This window comes from Zalophus californianus, chromosome 8 (assembly GCF_009762305.2).
Source record: "Zalophus californianus isolate mZalCal1 chromosome 8, mZalCal1.pri.v2, whole genome shotgun sequence".
In the NCBI taxonomy this organism is placed as follows: Eukaryota; Metazoa; Chordata; class Mammalia; order Carnivora; family Otariidae; genus Zalophus; species Zalophus californianus.
Genome location: NC_045602.1, coordinates 5,215,352 through 5,235,840, shown reverse-complemented (window position 1 = coordinate 5,235,840; position 20,489 = coordinate 5,215,352). Strand labels below are relative to the sequence as shown.

General features: G+C 45.6%; 1 protein-coding gene across 1 annotated transcript; it reads right to left on the bottom strand.

The window, feature by feature from the left end:
• Positions 1 to 1,711: 1,711 nt before the first annotated feature.
• On the bottom strand, positions 1,712 to 19,977 carry RSAD2 (radical S-adenosyl methionine domain containing 2). The gene is made up of 6 exons (XM_027623479.2): positions 18,937 to 19,977; positions 12,802 to 12,963; positions 9,918 to 10,147; positions 6,587 to 6,736; positions 6,223 to 6,255; positions 1,712 to 4,880 (listed from the first exon to the last, which is right to left on the bottom strand). The coding sequence occupies exons 1-6, from the start codon at positions 19,286 to 19,288 to the stop codon at positions 4,716 to 4,718; spliced, it is 1,092 nt and encodes a 363-aa protein (XP_027479280.1). The 5' UTR covers positions 19,289 to 19,977; the 3' UTR covers positions 1,712 to 4,715.
• Between the last annotated feature and the right edge of the window lie 512 nt (positions 19,978 to 20,489).

Sequence of the window (20,489 nt, the reverse complement as noted above, 5' to 3'; positions counted from 1 at the left end):
GTGTGGGGCAGTCCTGTGGGCTGAACCCTTACCCTGAGCACCCACTACTGTCTCTGGCACATACATCGGAGTGGAGGTGAATTATGGGGCCCCACTGGTCCTGGAGAATTGCTCAGGGGTGGGGAGAAACCTCGCATATCGAATTGGGACCAGAATCAGACAGGGCCAAGTCATGATGGCACTTGAATGAAAACAGAAATCACTTTTGGGCAATTTCCCAGGTCCTCCAGGAATGAACTTGCACAGAGAAGCTTTATTATTATTATATATTTTTTCTGGATAAAGTGAATTCCCAGAACATGAGATATATTCACATTCATCAACAAATGTGTAAGCAACTCAGAAACCAAAGCCAGTGATTTTTTCAAACCAACTGTGGTTTTTAGAAGGACATTGAATGTCTTCTCATCTATTAGTGTGAATTGTGAGGAACTGGCTGTTCTCATTAAAGTATAAGAATGCTAATTGGCTTTAAAAACCTTCAGAAGATTTTATGTGGGAAATAATACTGAGAATGAACTCAATTCTATTAAAAAATATGCCTGACCAGAAAGACGTGAAGTAAATTAGCAGTTAACTCTAGGTGATACAATTATGGATTATTTTTATTTTCTTCATTTTGCTTTCCTCTGTTTTTCAAATATACTCCAAATATGTATTATTTTTAGAATCATGAAAAAAAATGTTAAAGTCTTTCTGATTGTTCAAGCCCATCTCGATAGCATCTGAGTTGGACTTGCTGTGTGGGTTTTGTGTGTAATTCACCCTCTCTTTCCCCTGACTGGGTAGGGCACTTAGCAGCAGAAGCTTGACATGGAGTTGTACACCCCGATTTGTGGCCCAGACACAATGATCAAGGACTCAAGATGCCCCCTTGAGACTCTTTCACTGTCTTCAAGGCCCTGGATCTGACCTCTGTTCTCTGGGGCTAGAGCCAGGCACAAGCCTCCAGGAGGATGAGGGTAGTAAGGTCACATCCCTCCTGAAGAGGTGAGTGCCCTAACCAGAGGGCGCAGGGGCATGTCTGAGAGAATGTTGCATGGCCAAGGAGGACCAGTCCAAGTCTGGAGGGCACCACGTGGACACTGGGGCCAGGAATGCAGAGCCCCTGGCTCTAAGAGCCTGGAATTGAGAGCAGAATCACAGACAGGGACAAGTTGAGATGCCCTGAATGAAAAAATAAACCAGTTATGGGAGGGATGGAAGGCAGGAGTGCTGGCTGGCAGGGGAGGTGCTCATGGTTCCCACCCTAGTGGAGCCCATGCAGGGCAGGTAGGTGCAGGTAAGGAAGGGCTCAGGAACTGAACCGACAGCTAGGAACCAGGGTGCTAGGGGTGAGCTCTGCACCTCCTTAGACTCCAGTGTAAGGCGCCTGCCTGCCCCTTGGACGGCTGACCAGCTCACACTCAGAGCACGGAGCTAGGACCACAGATGGAGGGTGGTGCTATCCCTGACACCATCAGGTTTTGGATACCTGGTCCCCAAGACGCTGGCTTTCGTTTTAGAATACAAAGGGCATTTTCCCCAGTGACTCATCTCCACTCTATCTTGTTACTGATTGGGTTGCCTAAATGTGCTTATTAATTATTGATAACCTTGTTGATTTTTAAATTGTACTTGCCTTTAGCAATGGCAGTTTGTAAAAACACACAATTACTTTAAATATACACCAAGGAGAGGCTTCATTACATTGACCCACTGAGAGAGAAGGCACTGTACAAAAATATTTTAATATATTACAACATCTTACAATACATCAGACTGATAAGAGCATCACATATGAAGAAAAAATATATTTTTCCCCAAAATTGAGACCTATGTACACTCAGGACAAAGCCTTAAAACCTTACAGCATGGCGAGTCTCCCCCTAATCACAGCTGATTAAATAGTCTTTCAACAAGAGGGCAGCCAACAAGATGAATCACCGCCTGATAGAGCCTCATTGAGACTTGGCTGGTTTTAGCATCATGGTTCTCTCTACCAACCCTACGACTGGACTCCAAACGCCTGGGGATAGAATAAGAGCCTGCATTCTAGATGATTCAGCTGGGTGATCTCAGCCATCTTCAAACTTAGAAAACGGGCAACCTTCATGTGCTTTATCACTAAACGACAGAGATGATGCATGCTTTTTAAACCAATACTGTCTGATCTTCCTAGGTTTCTTAAGGCAAAATTCTGTTCATATCATTACAGTGTAAACACTTAAAATCACCACAAACATTTGCCTTACACTGAGATGCCTCAGATAAATTACCATTTGATATTTTCCTTTCTTTCTCATTAATTATTATTTTTTTTAATTCCAGGTAACAAAGAGTGTTATATTAGTTTCAGGTGTACAATATAGTGATCAACATTTCCACCCACTACTCAGTGCACATTATGAGTGTTCCAACCGTCTTTTCAATAAAAAAGAGGGTTTCACAAAACTGCAAACTCCTATTTAAAATAAAGCAAAATGTTATGTAATCCAAATGTGAGTTTTACTCTAATGCTCTATGTCCTTATTTCTCCCCCTTAAGAAAAAGAAACATTTAGGAATTTTAAACATTGCAAATCCTGACAGGGCATCAAGCAGGGGAGGGCTGGTATCAAACCAGTTGGAAAAATATTTAAAATACTTATTTCTCAGGTGCAGTTGTTTTGTTTCATTATGTTTTAGACTTCCCTTTGGGGGGAAGAGTTATACAATTCCTCACATTTTGAATTTGAGTGAATTTGAGAGAAATTCATTCCAACTCCGAGGTTGCGGGTTTCCCATCCAGATTTCGTGTCAAATAACGATTGAGCCCCCACTGTCTACCAGACAACATCTTCAGTGCTTCCACATCCGTGATTTTTCTAGGCTGAATTTGCTCTTGCTGAATAATGTGAAGATCAGCAAAGTGCTCTCATGTTACATTAAAAAAAAAAACAACAAAAAACTTTTATGTTTATACTGATTATATTAAGCCATACAGGAAAAAGGCTTTCTAATTCATTTTTCTCTTAAAATATAAAACAAAATAAAATGGAAAATGCATGATAACCCATCCTTTTTTAGAAAAATTAATTAGTTAATTAATTTTTAAATTTTATTTATATATTTATTTACCCATTTATGTTAACCCTGTTTGAGATGGGACCCAAAAACATTTCAGTTGAATTATAGTGACTTAAAATTTGAAGTTTAAGTATCTTTTCTGAGGAAAAAAAAATTACAAAAACCAAACTTTCAAAACCACCAAGTCTGGAAACTGGATGAAGTGGTATTTCTCTATGGCTGCTTAATGGACTCAGGCAGCATTTACTGCCACCTAGTGACCAAGATTGGCATGGCAGCTGGATTAAAATTTTTCTATGCTTGGGCAAAAAAACTTTCCATGATACTGTTTTCTGAAACAATGATACGAAATTATTGTTTTCCAGGCAATGAGATACCGCCTAAATTACATAAACAAACTGCATGTGATATTTCCACAAGGAGGGGACTTTGTTCCCTGACCCAGTTTAGGTGACATTTTCCCAAAGAAGCTGTAAAAGGAAGGCCCAGGATCTTCTTCTATTGACCCAGATTATATCCTTGTAACAAGTGATTCAGAATTAGTTGAGATATATTGTATTGTGCCATGGCTTAATTTACGTAAAATCCAGGTACATTCTGGATATTTCCACACAGTCTTTCCCACACACTAGCCCAGTGCTTTTTCCTAACACATGAGGCCGATCTAGTAAGGTGTCATTTCTTTTTTTTTTAAGATCTTTTTTTTAAATTCATTTGAGAGCGAGAGAAAGAGAGAGAGACAGAGAGACAGAGAGAGCACAAGCAGGGGGAGCAGCAAAGGGAGAGAGAGAAGGAAACCCCCTGCTGAGCAGGGAACCCTATATGGGGTTCGATCCCAGGACCTGGAGATCATGACCTGAGCTGAAGGCTTAACCATCTGAGCCATATGGTGTCATTTCTCAGAGATGTGGGGACAACTGTGTTCAAATGAATTCATGCATTGTTGCTAGGCGGACTCAGGTGGCTGGAGTAACAGGTTCATAGGCAACCCAAACACCAACCCCGTGTCAACTATGTCACAAGATGTAAATGGTTTGTTGGTTTTGCTGAGACTCTTGGAAGAAGAAGGAGAGCAGCAGAGCTAGCTCACGTTCATGGAGTAGTCAGCATGGGTCAGGGGTCGTGCAGAGCATGGGCAGATGAACGATCTCCTTCTAGGTACTTAGTGAAAACTGATGAGATGATCATTTCCTACTCTTTGAAACATCTGCTGACTGTTTCTAGACTTCTGGGTAAAAAGTCCAAGACTTCAGTGGTAGAAAGACAGAAAGGAAAGAGTGTTGCAACAAGCAGAATAATTAGGGGAGAGCTTTTGTAATTGCTCTAGGTGTGAAAATTGGCATCTCAACATTTAGCAGAAAATAACCCTGAGTCTATCAAATGAAAGGACTGGAAAAAATAACATCAAAATTGGGGAACACAGGAGTCACAGAAAACACTGCTCAAAGAGCTAAATCCTAAATAAGCGAATTAACTAAAGTTAATGGTTTTGCATTATCATGGAGTTCAATTACCAAGTGATTTGTGTGTTCAGTTACCACAGATAATCGGAGAGCCTGTGCAACAGAAAATCAGATCTGGGGCCACCCGCCGCTGCCGGAAGTTGCCACACCTTGAGTCTGAGCAAGAGTCCCCAGGGGTGGGTTGAAGCTTGCTGTGCTTTCAGCTCTACCAGTCCAGCTTCAGATCTGCCTTGCTCCATACATATTTTCCTCCTCGCTTCAGAAACATTTTTTCATCAAATCCACTGAATTTGATAGCTTCTTCTACCCCGACATCCAGGATCGACTTGGAAGGGTCCTTCCGCCCATTCCGACAATTCAAGAAGCGCATCTAGGAAATTCGAGAGAAAAAGGGGATATTTTTATATAATTTATGCTATGAAACTCAATTTTGAGGATTAATCCAGAATGATTTTTGATAGTGCAGTCAGTTCAACAAATATTTATTGAAGGCTGTGGGCCAGACACCAAACTGAGGATGCTGACCTCCTTGAAGACCCTTTCTCTATTCAGGTAGCTCACTTTCACTAACATAAACACATTAGATCAATTAAGTGCATGGTAAACCGAATTATATGTATGCCACAGCAGGTGCATGTCCCTCCATGTGGGAGGGGAAATGTTCAGAAATTGTAAGCTGGAGAGAAAAGTGTTATAAAAGCACAGACGCATGAAGCAGGATGGCGTCTTTGGGAAATTGCAGATAGATGATATTGTGGAGTGAAAATGGTTCGTGCATAAATATATAGGCATAAAATTAATAAAAACTTCTTTCGAGAAAGGGAGAAAGACGGGTAAGAAAGGAAGTACAAAGGCAGGCAGGAACCAGGTCAAGAAGAGTCGAATATGCCCTGTCAAGGGTCGCAGCTTTCATCCTAAATTAAACACCTTATAGGCAGGAATGAGGTCTTCACACTTCTTCTGACCTATGTCACTAAGTATCTTGTAGTAATACTTGTTGAATCAAAATGTTGTTAAATTACCAAAAGCAAATTTTGGTTCCACTACGTTTGTGGCAACTGTGTGGAGACCAGAGAGTTTGTGGAGGAATCCCTGGCAATCATGATACTCCAAAAATAAAAACTGGGGTGCGGAGGGGGGCTCCGTCAATTAAGCATCCAACTCTTGATTTCGGTTCAGGTCATGACCTCAGGGTCATGAGATTAAGCCCCGCTTAAGATTCTCTCTCTCCCTCTTCCGTTGACCCTCCCCCTCAGCCTCCCTCCTTGCACACACACTCTCTCTCTAAAAATAAAAAATTAAAAAGACAAAACTAAAAATAAATTCTGACTTTTCATTTCTAACTCGAACCCACATGCTGAACATTAGTGTCATCACCTTTCCCCTTATACTCCATAAAGGAAGCTCACGTTGAGAAACAACGAAATGGTAGTGAAACATCATTGATTAATTTAAAAATAGTAAAATACCAAAAGTCAAAATAAATATTTCTCAAAACACCAAATTCCGTGTATACATTAAAGCCATTGTTCTTGTTGGAACTCATTTCTTTCATGAAAAAAGATTTTATTTACTGGGTCAGAAGAAAAACTGGGACCGGTTATGCTCATTATAGCTCAACTCTGGCATTGCGGCTTAATTAATTTTTTAATTTTTAAAATTCTTCTTATTTTAAAAGTTTTCAAATTTTATAATTCATCACAAATACTTACATACTCATCCAGAATAAGGTAGGAATCTTTCATCTGCAAAAGAGAAATTAAATACAAATGTAGTTTCAAGTGTATTTTTCAGTACGCGTGCTCAAGGGTCTGTCTCACAGCCTTGGTATATTTCTGCTTTATTACTTCGGGATTCTACACTTTTTATATCCCTGCATGGTCCAAGGACAGGGGAGGGAGAAGGGCCGCTGAAGCTCCTTCGGAGGTCCCACAGCTGGAAGGTGACTGCACCCCTCCAGTCCTGCTCGCTGAACCCTCTAAAGGAACAGTGTGTGGATCCCTCTGGGCTAGAGCTCCCTGTTTGGATCAATCTCAAGGTGTGATGGTGAACCAAGCAATGTTTGCTTCATACAACCTTCTGGTTAGACTCGGGCACCAAACAGGACACCTCTTTGTGGCGGTCTAAGAATCCTTCAAATTCCTCATCGCTGATAACGAATTGCTGCGCTTCCCTCAGAGCATCCTCTCCAGAATTCTCCCCCTCGATCAGGAGACACTGGAAGACCTGGAAGAGAAGGGCGGTGTTTGCTTTGCAAAGAGGCTCCCACCATTTTTACCCCAAGCCTCATTCCCCCAGACCCAGCGTCATCTCTTCTAAGCAAAGAAGACTGCTCTGACTCAGGAACAGTCTAGAAAGACATTGTTCTGGGGCCCTCAAAGTCAGGAAGTGCCCACCATCCAAAGATACAAGACTGGTCTAGTGTATGTTTCATCCAGTCTGATGATCTAATTTTGCAGAACACCGAGTAATGGGTGCTCATTGCAGGGAATATGGACTATACAAAAGCATCAAGAAAATAAACAAATCATTTGTGATCCCCAAACCAAGAAACAAGTATTTTCCAAAATGTTGTTTCTGCTGACTTCAATATATCCTTATTAAGGCCTCTCGACTATGTAGTTTATTTTGCAGTTAATATACCAGGACAGTTTCCCAAAGCCAGTAAGAGTCTTCCAACATTCTTTTAAGTAAATAATTGTGTATGTGTGAATGTATCATTCCCTCATAAGGAATACCATCATCTGAGAAGGAAAAACTCTGTCCCAGGGACCCGCTCAAGGTGGTATGAGATGGTAGCTGATCAAACACACAGCCAGGGGGCGCCTGGGTGGCTCAGTCGTTAAGCGTCTGCCTTCCGCTCAGGTCATGATCCCGGGGTCCTGGGATCGAGCCCCGCACTGGGCTCCCTGCTCCGCGGGAAGCCTGCCTCTCCCTTTCTACCCACCTCCCCCCCCGCCGCCCCCGCCCACCGCACCGCTTGTGTTTCCTCTCTCGCTGTCTCTCTCTCTATCTAAATAAATAAAATCTTTAAAACAAAAACAAAAACAAAAAACACAGCCAGCGCAGAGCCCAGGTCTGTGAGGTTTTCAAGGAAGGGGGTGATTATACATAGTGTTTAATTAACATTGTTGTCAGCTTAGAATTAATTGTAAAATTCCCTAAGCTTTGCCTTCTTTGCTCACTCTATTCTCACCCCCTTCCTCTGTGCTCCCCAGTCCCTGCAGACCCTGGTCACACAGTGGTTTTACTATTTGCTTTCATGACTATCTTGCTCAGTAGGCTGTGAGCTTCTAGGGAGGGGACACCCCTTGTCTTTGTCCCCACAGCACCCAAGCCCAGTCCAGGCACAGGGTGGGGAGAGAGGACTAGCAGGGAGGTCAGAGGAGGTGTCCACTCGGGTTGGAAGCCCAAGCTGACCTGAATATCAGGCGGGTGAAGACACACGTGGGCTTTTCTCCGGGTGACTTTGGTTCCAGAATCTACCAGCTTGAAAGGAGCGTGAGAAGCGGAATGGGAGGAGGGTGGTGGGTTTGGTTGGACAAGTTTAGGTGGGGCCAGCTCTGCTGTGGCTACAGCAAGCCTCCAGGTGACAGTGAAGCCCTCCGTTGAGGAATACCGTGAGGGCCCCTCCTGCCAACGCGTGTTCAGTGCTGGTGTGCTGTTGCCGGTCCCGGTCCCACGGCGGACGCGGCCTGGGGGGCCCAGGCACCTGACCCAAGGGCATTGATTTTCATCGGTTTGCAGTCTGCAGACACCCGTGATCCGGGGCGAAAACTGCTCTCCCAACAGGCAGTAGCTAATCTGCTCCCTCCAGAAAACCCAGGATTTTGAACAGGCAATTCTGGAGTGAATCAGCAAGTGGGAGCCACAGTAGGAGTCATAAGATTGGAGAAGAAAGCTCTGAGATCAAGAAGCCACGAGGAGCTCCTCGCAAACCAAAGCCAGGAGGAAAAACATATATACATAGAGAGAGAAGCCGACAAGAGAGTAGTGAGAGAAACAGTAGCAGCAGAAGTGGGACAGCGATGGGCGATCAGGGAAGAGGAGAGCGATGGGCAGGTGGTTCCAGAAGGAAAGTCTAGGAACCTGGAGCCTAGCCTCCGGCCCTCGTCGGCCCCCTTCCTGGACCACAGCCTCTGTTCCTCTCACCACACCTCTTTCTTTAGCTTCTCTCCAGTTCTTCTGGGTAGGGGTGCAGGTCCAGGAAGCTGCTTTTTAAAACAGTTCCCTGATTAAGCGTCTGCCTTCGGCTCGGGTCATGATCCCGGGGTCCTGGGATCGAGTCCCGCGTCGGGCTCCCTGCTCCTTGGGAGCCTGCTTCTCCCTCTGCTCCTCTCTCTCTCTCTCTCTATCCCCCTCTGTCGCTCATGAATAAATAAATAAAATCTTTAAAAAACAACAACAACAACAACAAAAACGGGCGCCTGGGTTGCTCAGATGGTTAAAACGGTTCCCTGAGTTGATTCTGAAGAACAGCCAGGGGTAGGAAACTTTAACGAAACTTTAATTTACTGCTATTTGTAAGTGTCTGCACATTGTGGATGCTATAAATACACCTTGAGTTTGAACTTTAGACTTTTTAGTAGCTGATAGAGGGGTTGGTCCTAAAGCACAGATCTTGGCGAATTCACTTTGCCACAACTTGGGGATAGTGTTATTTAATATCTTCTTTTTTTAAGATTTTATTTATTTATTTGAGAGAGGGAGAAAGAGCGGCGGAGGGAGAAGCAGGCTCCCTGTTGAGCCCGATGCGGGGCTCGATCCCAGGACCCTGGGATCAGGACTTGAGCCGAAGGCGGACGCTTAACGACTGAGCCACCCAGGCGCCCCTGCCCCACTGTCTTCTGAAAATTCAATGAAAAATGTATTAACAGAATTTATGAAGAACATTTATCCATTTATGTTATGAATAAGCCAAGAGTTTTAAGAAGAAATCTAGTCTTATTATATATATACATATATATATTAAAAGATTTTATTATATTTAATAAATATATACAGGTTAGGTTTTCTAGGTTTTCATATTCTTCAGAACGCCTCCAAGCACTGACTGTATCTTTTTTTTTTTAAGATTCTATTTTTAAGTAATCTCCATACCCAACATGGGACTCGAACTCACAACCCCAATAATCAGGAATCTCATGTTCCACCGGCTGAGCCAGCCAGGTGCCCCCCGACTCTATCTTTTGACCTTTATCCTCCCAACATTCCAGAAGGGAATCAGTTTCAGTTTTTCGAGAGGAGATTGAGACAAAGGGAGTGTAAGTAGTTTAAAGTTTAAGAGCGCTGGCAGACGGACCAAGGACCCGGTCTCCTGGCTGGCTCGGTCAGTCCAGAGTCCTCTCTCACTTGAACGTTTAGGGTTTCAGTGTCGCAAGTTTTTCGCCTGAACCACGGTACTTACTTTCCAGCGGACGGGGTTCAGGGCTTGAATCTGTTCCCTCATATCCTCGTCCACGTTGAATCGATTAATGACAGAATTTATTTTGAAGGCCACTCTATAATCTCGACACCACGCCCTCAGTTTCTGAAGATTTTCCACGTGGTTCTTCTTTCCTTGACCACGGCCGATGAGGACATTGACTTGCTCATCAAAGCTATCACAGGAGATGGCAAGGATGTCCAGATACTCACCTGAGGGAAAGTGAGCACCTTTAAGCCTTTCCATTCAAGGACCAAAGCTTTTAGGCCATTTATATCTCTTTATGATAAAACACATCTTGCTTGTGTCTAAGTTTTAATGTTTAAAAAGACTTTTCCTCATACCTGCAACACTCACAGAAATGTGAATTATACTTGGTATTTGTTTAAATAATCTTAAAAAAAATGAATACACACATCAGGAGGTGATGGAGATACTCCCATTTGACCGTCCTAAAATGGCACTTGTATGTGTCTGAATCTTTATTGGCACATTTAAGTAAGGTCCTTCATTAATTGCTACATCTGAATTATATCCCCTCCTCCTGCTCTCAGACTGTCTTGTAGGAGCCCTTGTGAAGAGAGAGTTAGCACAGCAGATCTGTTCGCTGAGTCCTCACCAGTCTCTAGAAGAACATGGAACTATGATGGAGTTTTGGCCAATCCCTGCATATATGGCCACCAGAATGTTCTCTATGTCTCCCACTGATGATGTGTCTATGTCTGGAGCAATGCGGCATGTTTGATCAGCTTGTCAAGAGCTGTTGGGATTGGTGAACAAGATTCATGATGTACCTGGTTTTGTTGTTGGGAGTCCTGAGTTTCAGCTGCCATGGATGGGTACCTAGCAGTATGTGCCTAAGTGACCAGCCCTACATAAAAGCCTCAGACCCTAAGACCCACATGAGCATTCCTAGGCAAAAACATTCCAGACATGTCCCTATAGTTCACTGTGTGTTCGAGAAAGCACATCTTGCACGTTCTGGAAGGGAAGGACTCAGAAGCCCGTGTCTGACCTCTCTGGACCCCTGTGACACCCGTTCCCTACTGTTTCTGCACTGCATCCTCTGCTCTGAGTTCATCAGAGTTCATCCTCTGCTCTGAGTTCATCAGACTCATTAGCCATGAGTCTAATTGGCTACTGAGTCTTGTGAGCACTCCTAGAAAACTGCCAAACTTAAGAGAGATGGCAGTTGATCCAAAATGGCTCTCTTGGTCCACTCAAGCTCAGCGACTCACCCCTGGTCCTTTAAACTGGAGGTGGAAGATTGGAGGCTTACAGACCACATAGTTATACATAAACATTGCTGTTGTTTTTCCCTCAGGACATCTAACAATATTTCAAATTATTTGCAAATATTTAATTGGGAGATTTAAGATAGAACGTAGATTTCAGAATATGGCAACACTAACCCTACACTCCCACAGAGGATGAACGTCAATGGAAGCTCATGGCTCACTGGCTGGCTGTCTGTCCACTATGAACAGAGCATGGTGCTTCTCATTCTTCAGGGCCTCCCACTTGCTTACTGTCTCCCTGCTGAAGGGACTGAAGTGGGTTTTTCCTCAACACCTCCAAACTCACTCATTCACACGGCCTCTCCCATGCCAGCATGTAAGCTTCTGACCCTGGCCGCAGTGATCCCGTGGGACCTGCTCTTCCTACCACACCGGGCATGGGAGCCAGGGTTGGAGGGAGAGCATGGCTCGGGGACACCGCCAACGAGCCTGACCGGTTCTCCCCTGCTCACACTGTTCCCTAAGCCTTGCTTGCCTTTCTGAATCTGGTTCCCAGAGTTTACTTGGAAGCTTCTGACCCCGTTTCACCAAGTGACTCCTTCACAGACGTTTTGGTTCTCACACGTCGTCTTGCAGTCTTCCCTGATTTACCTTTCCCAGAGACTTCTGATTTGTCTTCCTGCTTCATCTTCATCAGATGGGTTGCCCTGCCCTCATCCCCAGTCTCCCCTCCCCATTCCCATCTCTCCACCATCTTGGGAGGGGTGTGTGGTCAGAGACTTCCTGTGAGCAGCCTCAACAGAGAGTAAATGCAACCCCTCTTTCAGTGACGTCAAGGCTCCAATAGCTCATACAAATTAGAACAGAAAATCGTGCTCTAAGAGTTATCACTGTCTCCCAAAATGACAGTAGTAATAACAGCTAATATTTTCCACTGCTCCCCAAGTTCCGGGTACTGCTCTAGGGATATCTATCACATCTATGGAAACTCAGCTGTAAGGGAACTCCACGGTCTTGGGATCCATGGTTCGCCATCCTGGCCACAGAGTAGAATCCCTTGGAGCCCCCAAGTTGGTCTTTCCACACACCGCCAGGTTCTGACATAATTAGTCCGAGATTCAGTCCCTACACAGATACTTTATTTAACTTTCTTCAGCAGCCAAATAGGTAGCCAAAGGTGGGAAAGATTGTTTTAGTCCAATTGCTTCATTTATGAGACTCATAAAGTGATAGTTCCTTTAATATTTAAAAATTAAACATTAGTAGCAAACAATAAGGCAGGGGCTGTGGAACTGTGTCAGTGTTCCTTGCTAGCGGCTAAGCTAAAGCCATAGGGCTCAGCACCTGCTGAATCGGGATGCATAACATAGTTGCACTAACATTTTGTTACCTGTCTTGCCAACAAGTTGGTCAACAAGTATAGGGCTCTAAATAGAGAGCCCCGCAGAAGGAAGCCTCCTAACTGCACGCATGGCTTGCAAAGGGATTCGAGTTTGGTGTCTCCTCCCTGCCCCACACCCTGCTCCCCACGACCCCCGCTCCCCCAGCGTGCCTGGCCTAAGGCCCCGGGATGCCCGGAACCAACAAGCATAGCCGCGGCGACCACAGCGTGGTGCCAGGAAGCTCACCGTAGTTCTGGAACCAGCGCTCCCGGATCAGGCTCCCGTTGCTCACGATGCTCACGCTGGGCAGCCGCAGCTCCTCTTTACAGAACTGCACTAGCTTGCCCAGGTACTCGCCCCGGTCATGAATAAACGGCTCTCCGCCTGAAAAGTTTATCTTCTCCATCCCTGTGAGAGGTAGAACATGGATCTTTCCTTCTGTTCTCTTTTTTTTCCCACTGCACAAACACCCCTTATTGTTTTAATGACAAAAGTAATGTTTTCTCAAAGTAACAAAAAATGAAATGAAAGCTGCCCATTATCCCCAGCCCCCACCCCCCCTCTGGGCTCCCCATGCTCCCCAGAGGGTTTGGCAGGGGGGAACTAACCATGTACATAACCCGGGGCCTAACTTTCTCCCCTGCTTTAAAATAGGTGCACTTTAGCGGCGCCTGGGTGGCTCAGTCAGTTAAGCATCTGCCTTAGGCTCAGGTCATGATCTCAGGGTCCTGGGATGGAGCATCGGGCTCCCTGATCAGTGGGGAGCCTGCTTCTCTCTCTATCCCTTGCCCCTGTTTGTGCTCCCTCTCTCTCTCTAATAAATAAACAAAATCTTTAAAAGAATAAGAAAATAAAATAGATGCACTTTAATGTAGGGAATCAGTTACATGGATGGACGAGACAGCACAGAGATGTGCAGAAACCCCTCTCCGCCCCATCCAGAATGCTCTGGCTTGGGGACTCTCAGCCTGAGACACCTCGGCATGCTGTGCTGAGGGGGGCCCCTCCTTCTCACACGTGCTGGATGCCTCTTGGCCTGGAATTCCTGCCCTTTTGAAAAGCCCTTAGCAGTTTCCTGAAAAAATGCAATATATGAATCAAGATGAGAACTTACATGTTTCCAAATGCATCCCTGATCATTAGTTTGGCCAGGTATAGTACTCTGGGTGAAGTCACTTTGCCCTCAGTATTTTAAGGGCATTATTTGCTGTCTTCAAGGTTTTATTTATTTATTTATTTATTTATGTATTTATTTTTAAAGATTTTATTTATTTGACAGAGAGAGACACAGCGAGAGAGGGAACACAAGCAGGGGGAGCGGCAGAGGGAGAAGCAGGCTTCCCGCGGAGCAGGGAGCCCGATGCGGGGCTCGATCCCAGAACCCTGGGACCATGACCTGAGCCGAAGGCAGACGCTTAACGACTGAGCCACCCAGGCGCCCCGTCTTCAAGGTTTTAATATTATTGTTCAGAAGCCTGACAACACCTTGATTTATAATCCCTTTTAAGTGCATGGCTTTTTCCCTTCCAGAAGCTTTCTTTCCAATGTCCCCAAATTTCAAGGTGATGTGCCTTAGCAGAATCTGTCTCTATTCATTTTTCTGGCCACTTGGCAGGTCCTTGGTTGAAAAATACAGTTCCTTCTGGTATGGGAAGTTTCTCATACTCTTTGAGAACTCCTACCTCTTCTCCAACGTGCTTGTCTCTCTGGAGGTCCCACCCCTGGTCTGCTGGCGCTCCGGCTTGTAGCCACCAGACCTTCCTGCTCTGTCTCCTGCGCCCCGTTTTCCCAAGGCCTTGTATTCTAGTCCTTCTATTACAATTCTAATTTCAGAAATCCCAGTTTCCGTTCCCCAGACTCTCCCGTATCTTCTTCACTTACCATCGCATTGCTGTTTCTCATATATATGTAAATTTTCTCTCATCTCTCTGGGATTATCAGTTACAGATGTTCTGAAGGTTTCCTATATTCTCTTTGCTTATTTGTTTTGGCGTCTGCCTTTTATTTCGGTGTTTCCATTTGTCCTTTCTTATTTGAGTGATGCATAAAAGAGCGGGAGGGAATTTCTGCGATTGAGGATGAAACCCCTCAGATGGAGGGTTTTGCTATAGAGTGACAGAGAGAGAAACTGACTTATTCACCGGATTTTGCCCCACATGCTGGGAGCCTTGGTCTTTTCTCCGGCCATTCTGTTCTGCTGGAGAAGACTCTTAATCTCCTGCTATGCCGTACCCCCTGGCTGCCTGCACCCCAGGAACATGGGCTCTCACACCCAGCAGGCCCCAGTCTTCAGTATGGTGCTTTTCTTCTCCCTGCTCCACCTGGGGTGGCTGAGCACAGCCAGGTGGTCCAGATTCTTCTGAAAATATGCCTTCTGCCATCTGCAGGACTTGGGGAGGGCTCTCCTAGTGGTGGGGGCAGCAGCGGATCTGCCTTCGGCCTGTTGTCTCGTTCCTGCCTCACCCCCTCCTTCTTGATCAATGCTGTACTTCTGCATGATTAGATGGTTCTCGTCTCTGAAATGCTCTGCATTCCACTGGGCAGTCTGGTGAACCTCTGGCAGCCACCGCCCTGCGGACCTGTGCTGAAGATGTCCAAGCGCCATCAATCAATTCCAACAACTCCGTGTTGATTTCTTGGTGGGTTTGTTACCCTGCCTTCAATGATTCCACTGGAATTTTAGTGGAGCGAAGGAAAGATTGGAAGGAATGGGGACATTAACTCGAAGGTCCACAAGACTGTGAAATTTAGAATTTCTACAGTGATATTATCATAGTGGGGTTCATTTTTGATTCCGTTCAGTTCAACTCAGTTGAGCGAGTCTTTATTAGATGCTCTGTGTTAGTGGCCACATCAGAGTGAGTCATTTCCAGAATGAACCTGGAATCAGTAAGCAACTGGCTCTGCTAAGTGAAGTTTGAAACGCCTGCTTCACTGGACGTTGAGGGTGCTGAGGGCACAGGCAACCAGATAGCATGCTCAGATTAGAGACAGAAACCAGAGCATGGCAAGGAAAGGACCTGGGGTGACAAGCCACAGAAACACAAGCCCATGTGAGATCCAAGGAGGAAGCATGGGGGACCCGTGAGAGAGCAAACAGATTTGGTCACAGGAGCAAAATAATTAGAAGCACCAACCAGACTAGCAGAAAGGGCTGAACAGAAGTTTGTTAACTTCTGTTCAACAAACTTTATACCTACTAAGTAACGAATACTGTGCTTGGAAATTTAATTTGTGCAAATTCACTGTAGCACAGCTTTTAAAATGTGGTCGATTCAGTTTCGAGGTCCTGGCTGAAGGCTGGTCAGTTCCTATTCTTGAGCAACCAAGGACGTCAACACCCAGAGCACCTGATCTATGAGGCTCTCTCTCTGGGCCACTGTCCTCTGCCCTCTGCATCCCAGAGCCGGGTCTCGGACAACCCGGACAGCCCCTGTGACCACAGCTCGCTGAGATTGTTCAAACTAGCCCGTGCTAAGCTGCCTTCGCCTCCCTATCAGTTGCTTCCTTGAAAACCGTCCTCACTCAAGACTTCCTGTGTGGTGAGTGGCGCCCTGCCCAAGGAACGGTGGGTAACAAATCACACAACTCTTTCCAATTTTTCTCTCTTGATCTGCATCTGGCCTCCCCATACCGCATCCAAGGTAACATGGTTCAGGCAAGCATTTCATCCTGAAACTCATTCGGCAAGGAAGGAATTATTATCCTGGTTTTTGGCTGTAGGAACTGAAGCTCAGGAAGGTTCAGTGATTTATTCAAGATCGTAAGACTAGGGGAAAAAAAAAAAATGGAGCTAGGATGGATGCCCAAGCTCCACAGCCTTCCATCTTTGTCAGTGGGGCTGCCCTTCGTCCCAGCTCACCCAGAACAGCCCTGCTTTATGGCAGACCAAATGACATCTGCTATTCTTTTCAACACCGTTTTTCTCACTCAGAAGTGTCTATGACCGGACAGTGATCGATTCCGTCATCTCACTACTGAAATCCAACATGCTGGGAGCCTGCCTGTGTGACTGACGGTGATTATCATTCAATAGAAACATTATCCCCGAAGGTGTGGTGGAATATAGGGTCAGATAAGCTGGAGAAGGTGATACGGTATATGGCCCTGCAGCCCTTGATGAGTTTGAGTGGAAGATGCACAGGGGATGCAGGGAACCGAGCACTGCAGGAACGGGCTGTAGGTGCGAAGTTAAGACCGTAGACGAGCAACGATCACTTCACGGTGATGTTAACACACAAGAAGTGATCGTGTTACAGCACGGATCAATAACTGATGCTGACAGTGGCTAAATCCTATTCCGTCTTCTTCGTGTAAAAGCAAGAGAAGTAAATAATATATTGTAGAAGCATCTTCCGCCTGAGTAGTATGTTTTAAATATAATTTACATTTAACTTTACATTTTTAATCATCACCAAAATAGATTTTCCTCTATTAGCCAGAAATCTCACTTACGGGGCATATGACCTGTGTTATACCTTGATCATTTTAATTAACTTTGACTTTATTTACTTAAACCTGAGAAATCATTATATTAATGATAAATGTACTAACTATAACCACTATAGTTTATACTCTATTTAAAAACACCTGAGCATTCACTTATTTGTGCCATGTCGTAACTTTTTGAGGTTGGTATAGGCGTTATCTGTTTTTTTTTTTTTTAAGATTTTGTTTATTTATTTGAGATACAGCAAGAGTGAGAGAGAGAGGGAGAGAGAGCACAAGCAGGGGGAGAGGCAGGCAGGGGGAGAAGCAGTCTCCCTGCTGAGCAGGGAGATCCAACATGGGGCTTGATCCCGGGGTCCTGAGATCATGACCTGAGCCCAAGGCAGATGCGTAACCCACTGAGCCACTTAGGCGCCAGTCAGGCGCCAGGTATAGGTGTTATCTTGATTATCTACATTTTAAAAGATTGTTAAACTGCTGTTCAGAAAAGTTAAATGTCTTGATACGTCTTACAAGTTTTAGGGCAAGAGCTCAAACCCTGGCCTTGTGAGTCAAGGGTCTAAGTTCTTTCCACACCAGAGTTCCCTTCATCCATTTGTTCATCTATTAATCCATCTGTCCAAAAACATTTATCAACCCCCCTTTACATTCCAGATATCCTGCTAGGCACAAAGATACATAGAATGCTAAAATTCCACCTTGGAACTCAAACTCTTTGGGGATCCAGATATTAAAAACAAAACAAAAAACAAAACATAATGGTATAATTTAAAAAGTGCTGTAATAGGAGCGCCTGGGTGGCTCAGTCAGTTGAGCGTCTGCCTTCAGCTCAGGTCATCATCCCAGGGTCCTGGGATTGAGCCCCATGTTGGGCTCCCTGCTCTGTGGGGAGTCTGCTTCTCCCTCTCCCCCTCCCCCCCACTCGTGCTTTCTCTCTCTAATAAATAAATAAAATCTTTAAAAAAAAGTGTTATAGGGCGCCTGGGTGGCTCAGTTGGTTAAGCGACTACCTTCGGCTCAGGTCATGATCCTGGAGTCCCGGGATCGAGTCCCACATCGGGCTCCCTGCTCAGCAGGGAGTCTGCTTCTCCCTCTGACCCCCTTCCCTCTCATGCTTTCTCTCATTCTCTCTCTTTCTCAAATAAATAAATAAATAAAATCTTTAAAAAAAATAAAAAAAAGTGTTATAATACATATTTGTAACAGGCACCAAGGGATCACACATGAGGGAGAGAGGACATTCCAGAAGGAGAAGACAGCATGCAAGTCTTGAGAGCAAAGTCATTGCCATATTTATATTGTAAATAGTTTCTTTAAAGTTTCATGCTAGGAGTACATACCTGATTCAAAGTAAAAGACTCAAACATTGTAGTTTTTTTTTTTTTTAAGATGTATTTATTTATTTTAGACAGAGAGAGGGAGGGACAGAGTGAGTGAGAGAATCTCAAGCAGACTCCTCCCCCGCCCCGAGCGTGGAGCCTGATGTGGGGCTTGATCTCATAACCCTGAGATCATGACCTGGGCTGCAACCAAGAGTCACACATTTAACCGACTGAGCCACCCAGGTGCCCTTCAAATATTGTAGTTCTTAACAATTTCTGGAAAGCCCCAATCTATCAGGGCTTTGGACAAATTCAGAAAGTGGCACCACTTCCCACCCTGTCTCTCGGCACATGCTGGGTGCACTGGGAGCCCGGGAGGTGCACAGACTTCTGCTCACTTGGAGGCTATAGGAGGGATGGGTCTGCCTCCCTTACTGTCTGCGCCAGCCAACTCTTGTTCTGAAGGCCTAGGCATCCACCCCAAATTCATCCTAATACTCCCTTACAAGACGGGCTGGGGAGCATCTCAAATTCTGCAGGAGCTCTCCCACCTGTGCCTGCCCCCAGCCAGCAGCTGCGTGCTGATTCCCTCCCAGGACTGGGGACTCACCGGCTTCCTGCAGCAGCCGCAGCCCTCGCTTGGCCTCGGCTAGGGGCAGTACAAAGGATGTCTTGGCTGTGTGGAAGCAGAAGCCACACTTATAGTTGCACTGGCGGGTGAAGTGGTAGTTGACGCTGGTGGGGGTGGTGGGCTGGTCCGGGCCCTCCTCCTCCTCCCCTCTGCTCTCCTGCAGTTCACCCTGGCTCATCTGCAGTGGCCGGGTACTCTCGCCCCTCGCCAGCCAGAGAGCTGACCTGAGCCAGAAGAACCAGGGGACCACGCTGCTCCATAGAGAGCTCAGTGGCTTCCTGAAGGCGCTCAGCAGCTTTCCAGCAAAAGCGATTGGCATGAGCATCCACATGGTGGCCAGGCGCTCTGAGGCTGCACTGAACCTCAGGATTCAGTTTATGTATGTGCTGGGGCAGCCTATCACAGGGGCAGGATGGACACGCCTCTGACTAACTCTCTGCTGAGCTCAAGTTTCGATTTTCCTGTTCACGAAAATGAAAGCTGGAACAGGGCCAAGACCCAACGCTCAGGATCAGGGCTATAGGCATCTGCCTCTCTCTGCCTCACCTTTCGCCTGTCTTCTGGGTCAATAGTAGCCTTCTAACTGGACACGGACCAAGATCTTGCTCTCTGTCCATATTTCCGTCTAGAGCCGCAACTTGGAGAGAGATACGAGCACCTCCTCAGATGTATTACTCATGCATGATACAGCATGCCGGGGCTCTCTCCCGGCGCCCTTCCAGAGGGGGGCCCGCCCTGACAGTTCGTTATGAAAGTCAAAGAATGCAAAGTATTCCTGACCTGTGCAGGCTGAAGACAGAACCCACTCGCCTCAGGGCCCCTTCCAGATCACAGTCAGAATGCACAGGCATATAATAGCATTTACACTTAATCTTCCTTTAGTTATTCATCTTATGTATTTTCATAGTGTTGAAATGTAGACATTTTTTCCTGCATATCTATTTATAGTTTATTTTTTAATACTCTCTATACCCAGCCTAAGGCTCAAACTCATGACCCTGAGATCAAGAGTCGCTCCCTCCTCCAACTGAGTCAGCCAGGTGCCCCATTTCTATTTTATTTTTAAAAGACCATAGGAAGGGGCACCTGTGTGGCTCAGTCAGTTAAGCGTCTGCTTTTGGCTCAGGTCATGATCCCAAGATCCTGGGATAGAGCCCCGCATTGGGCTCCCTGCTTGGCAGGGAGTCTGCCTCTCCTCCATCTGCCTCTCTCCCAGCTCATGCTCTCCCTTGTTCTCTCTCTCAAATAAATAAAAGACCACAGGAAAATCAGATGCTTTTCTAAGATGGTTCTTTTTTTTTTTTTTTTTAAGATTTTATTTCTTACAGAGAGAGACACAGCGAGAGAGGGAACGCAAGCAGGGGGAGTGGGCAAGGGAGAAGCAGGCTTCCTGTGGAGCAGGGAGCCCGATGCAGGGCTCATCAGGACCTGAGCCGAAGGCAGACGTAACAGCTGAGCCACCCAGGCGCCCCGCTGAGATGGTTCGTAGTTGTCAAGAGTTACAGTGACTTCTTCCTTATTTTTACCGTTTC

Coding starts and splice junctions, on each gene's coding strand:
- RSAD2 (XM_027623479.2), bottom strand. CDS start 19,288: ATGTGGATGCTCATGCCAATCGCTTTTGCTGGAAAGCTGCTGAGCGCC. Junction 10,148..12,801: donor GCGCTGGTTCCAGAACTACG/GTGAGCTTCCTG, acceptor ACTTTCCCTCAG/GTGAGTATCTGGACATCCTT. Junction 4,881..6,222: donor ACCTTATTCTGGATGAGTAT/GTAAGTATTTGT, acceptor CGAATTTCCTAG/ATGCGCTTCTTGAATTGTCG.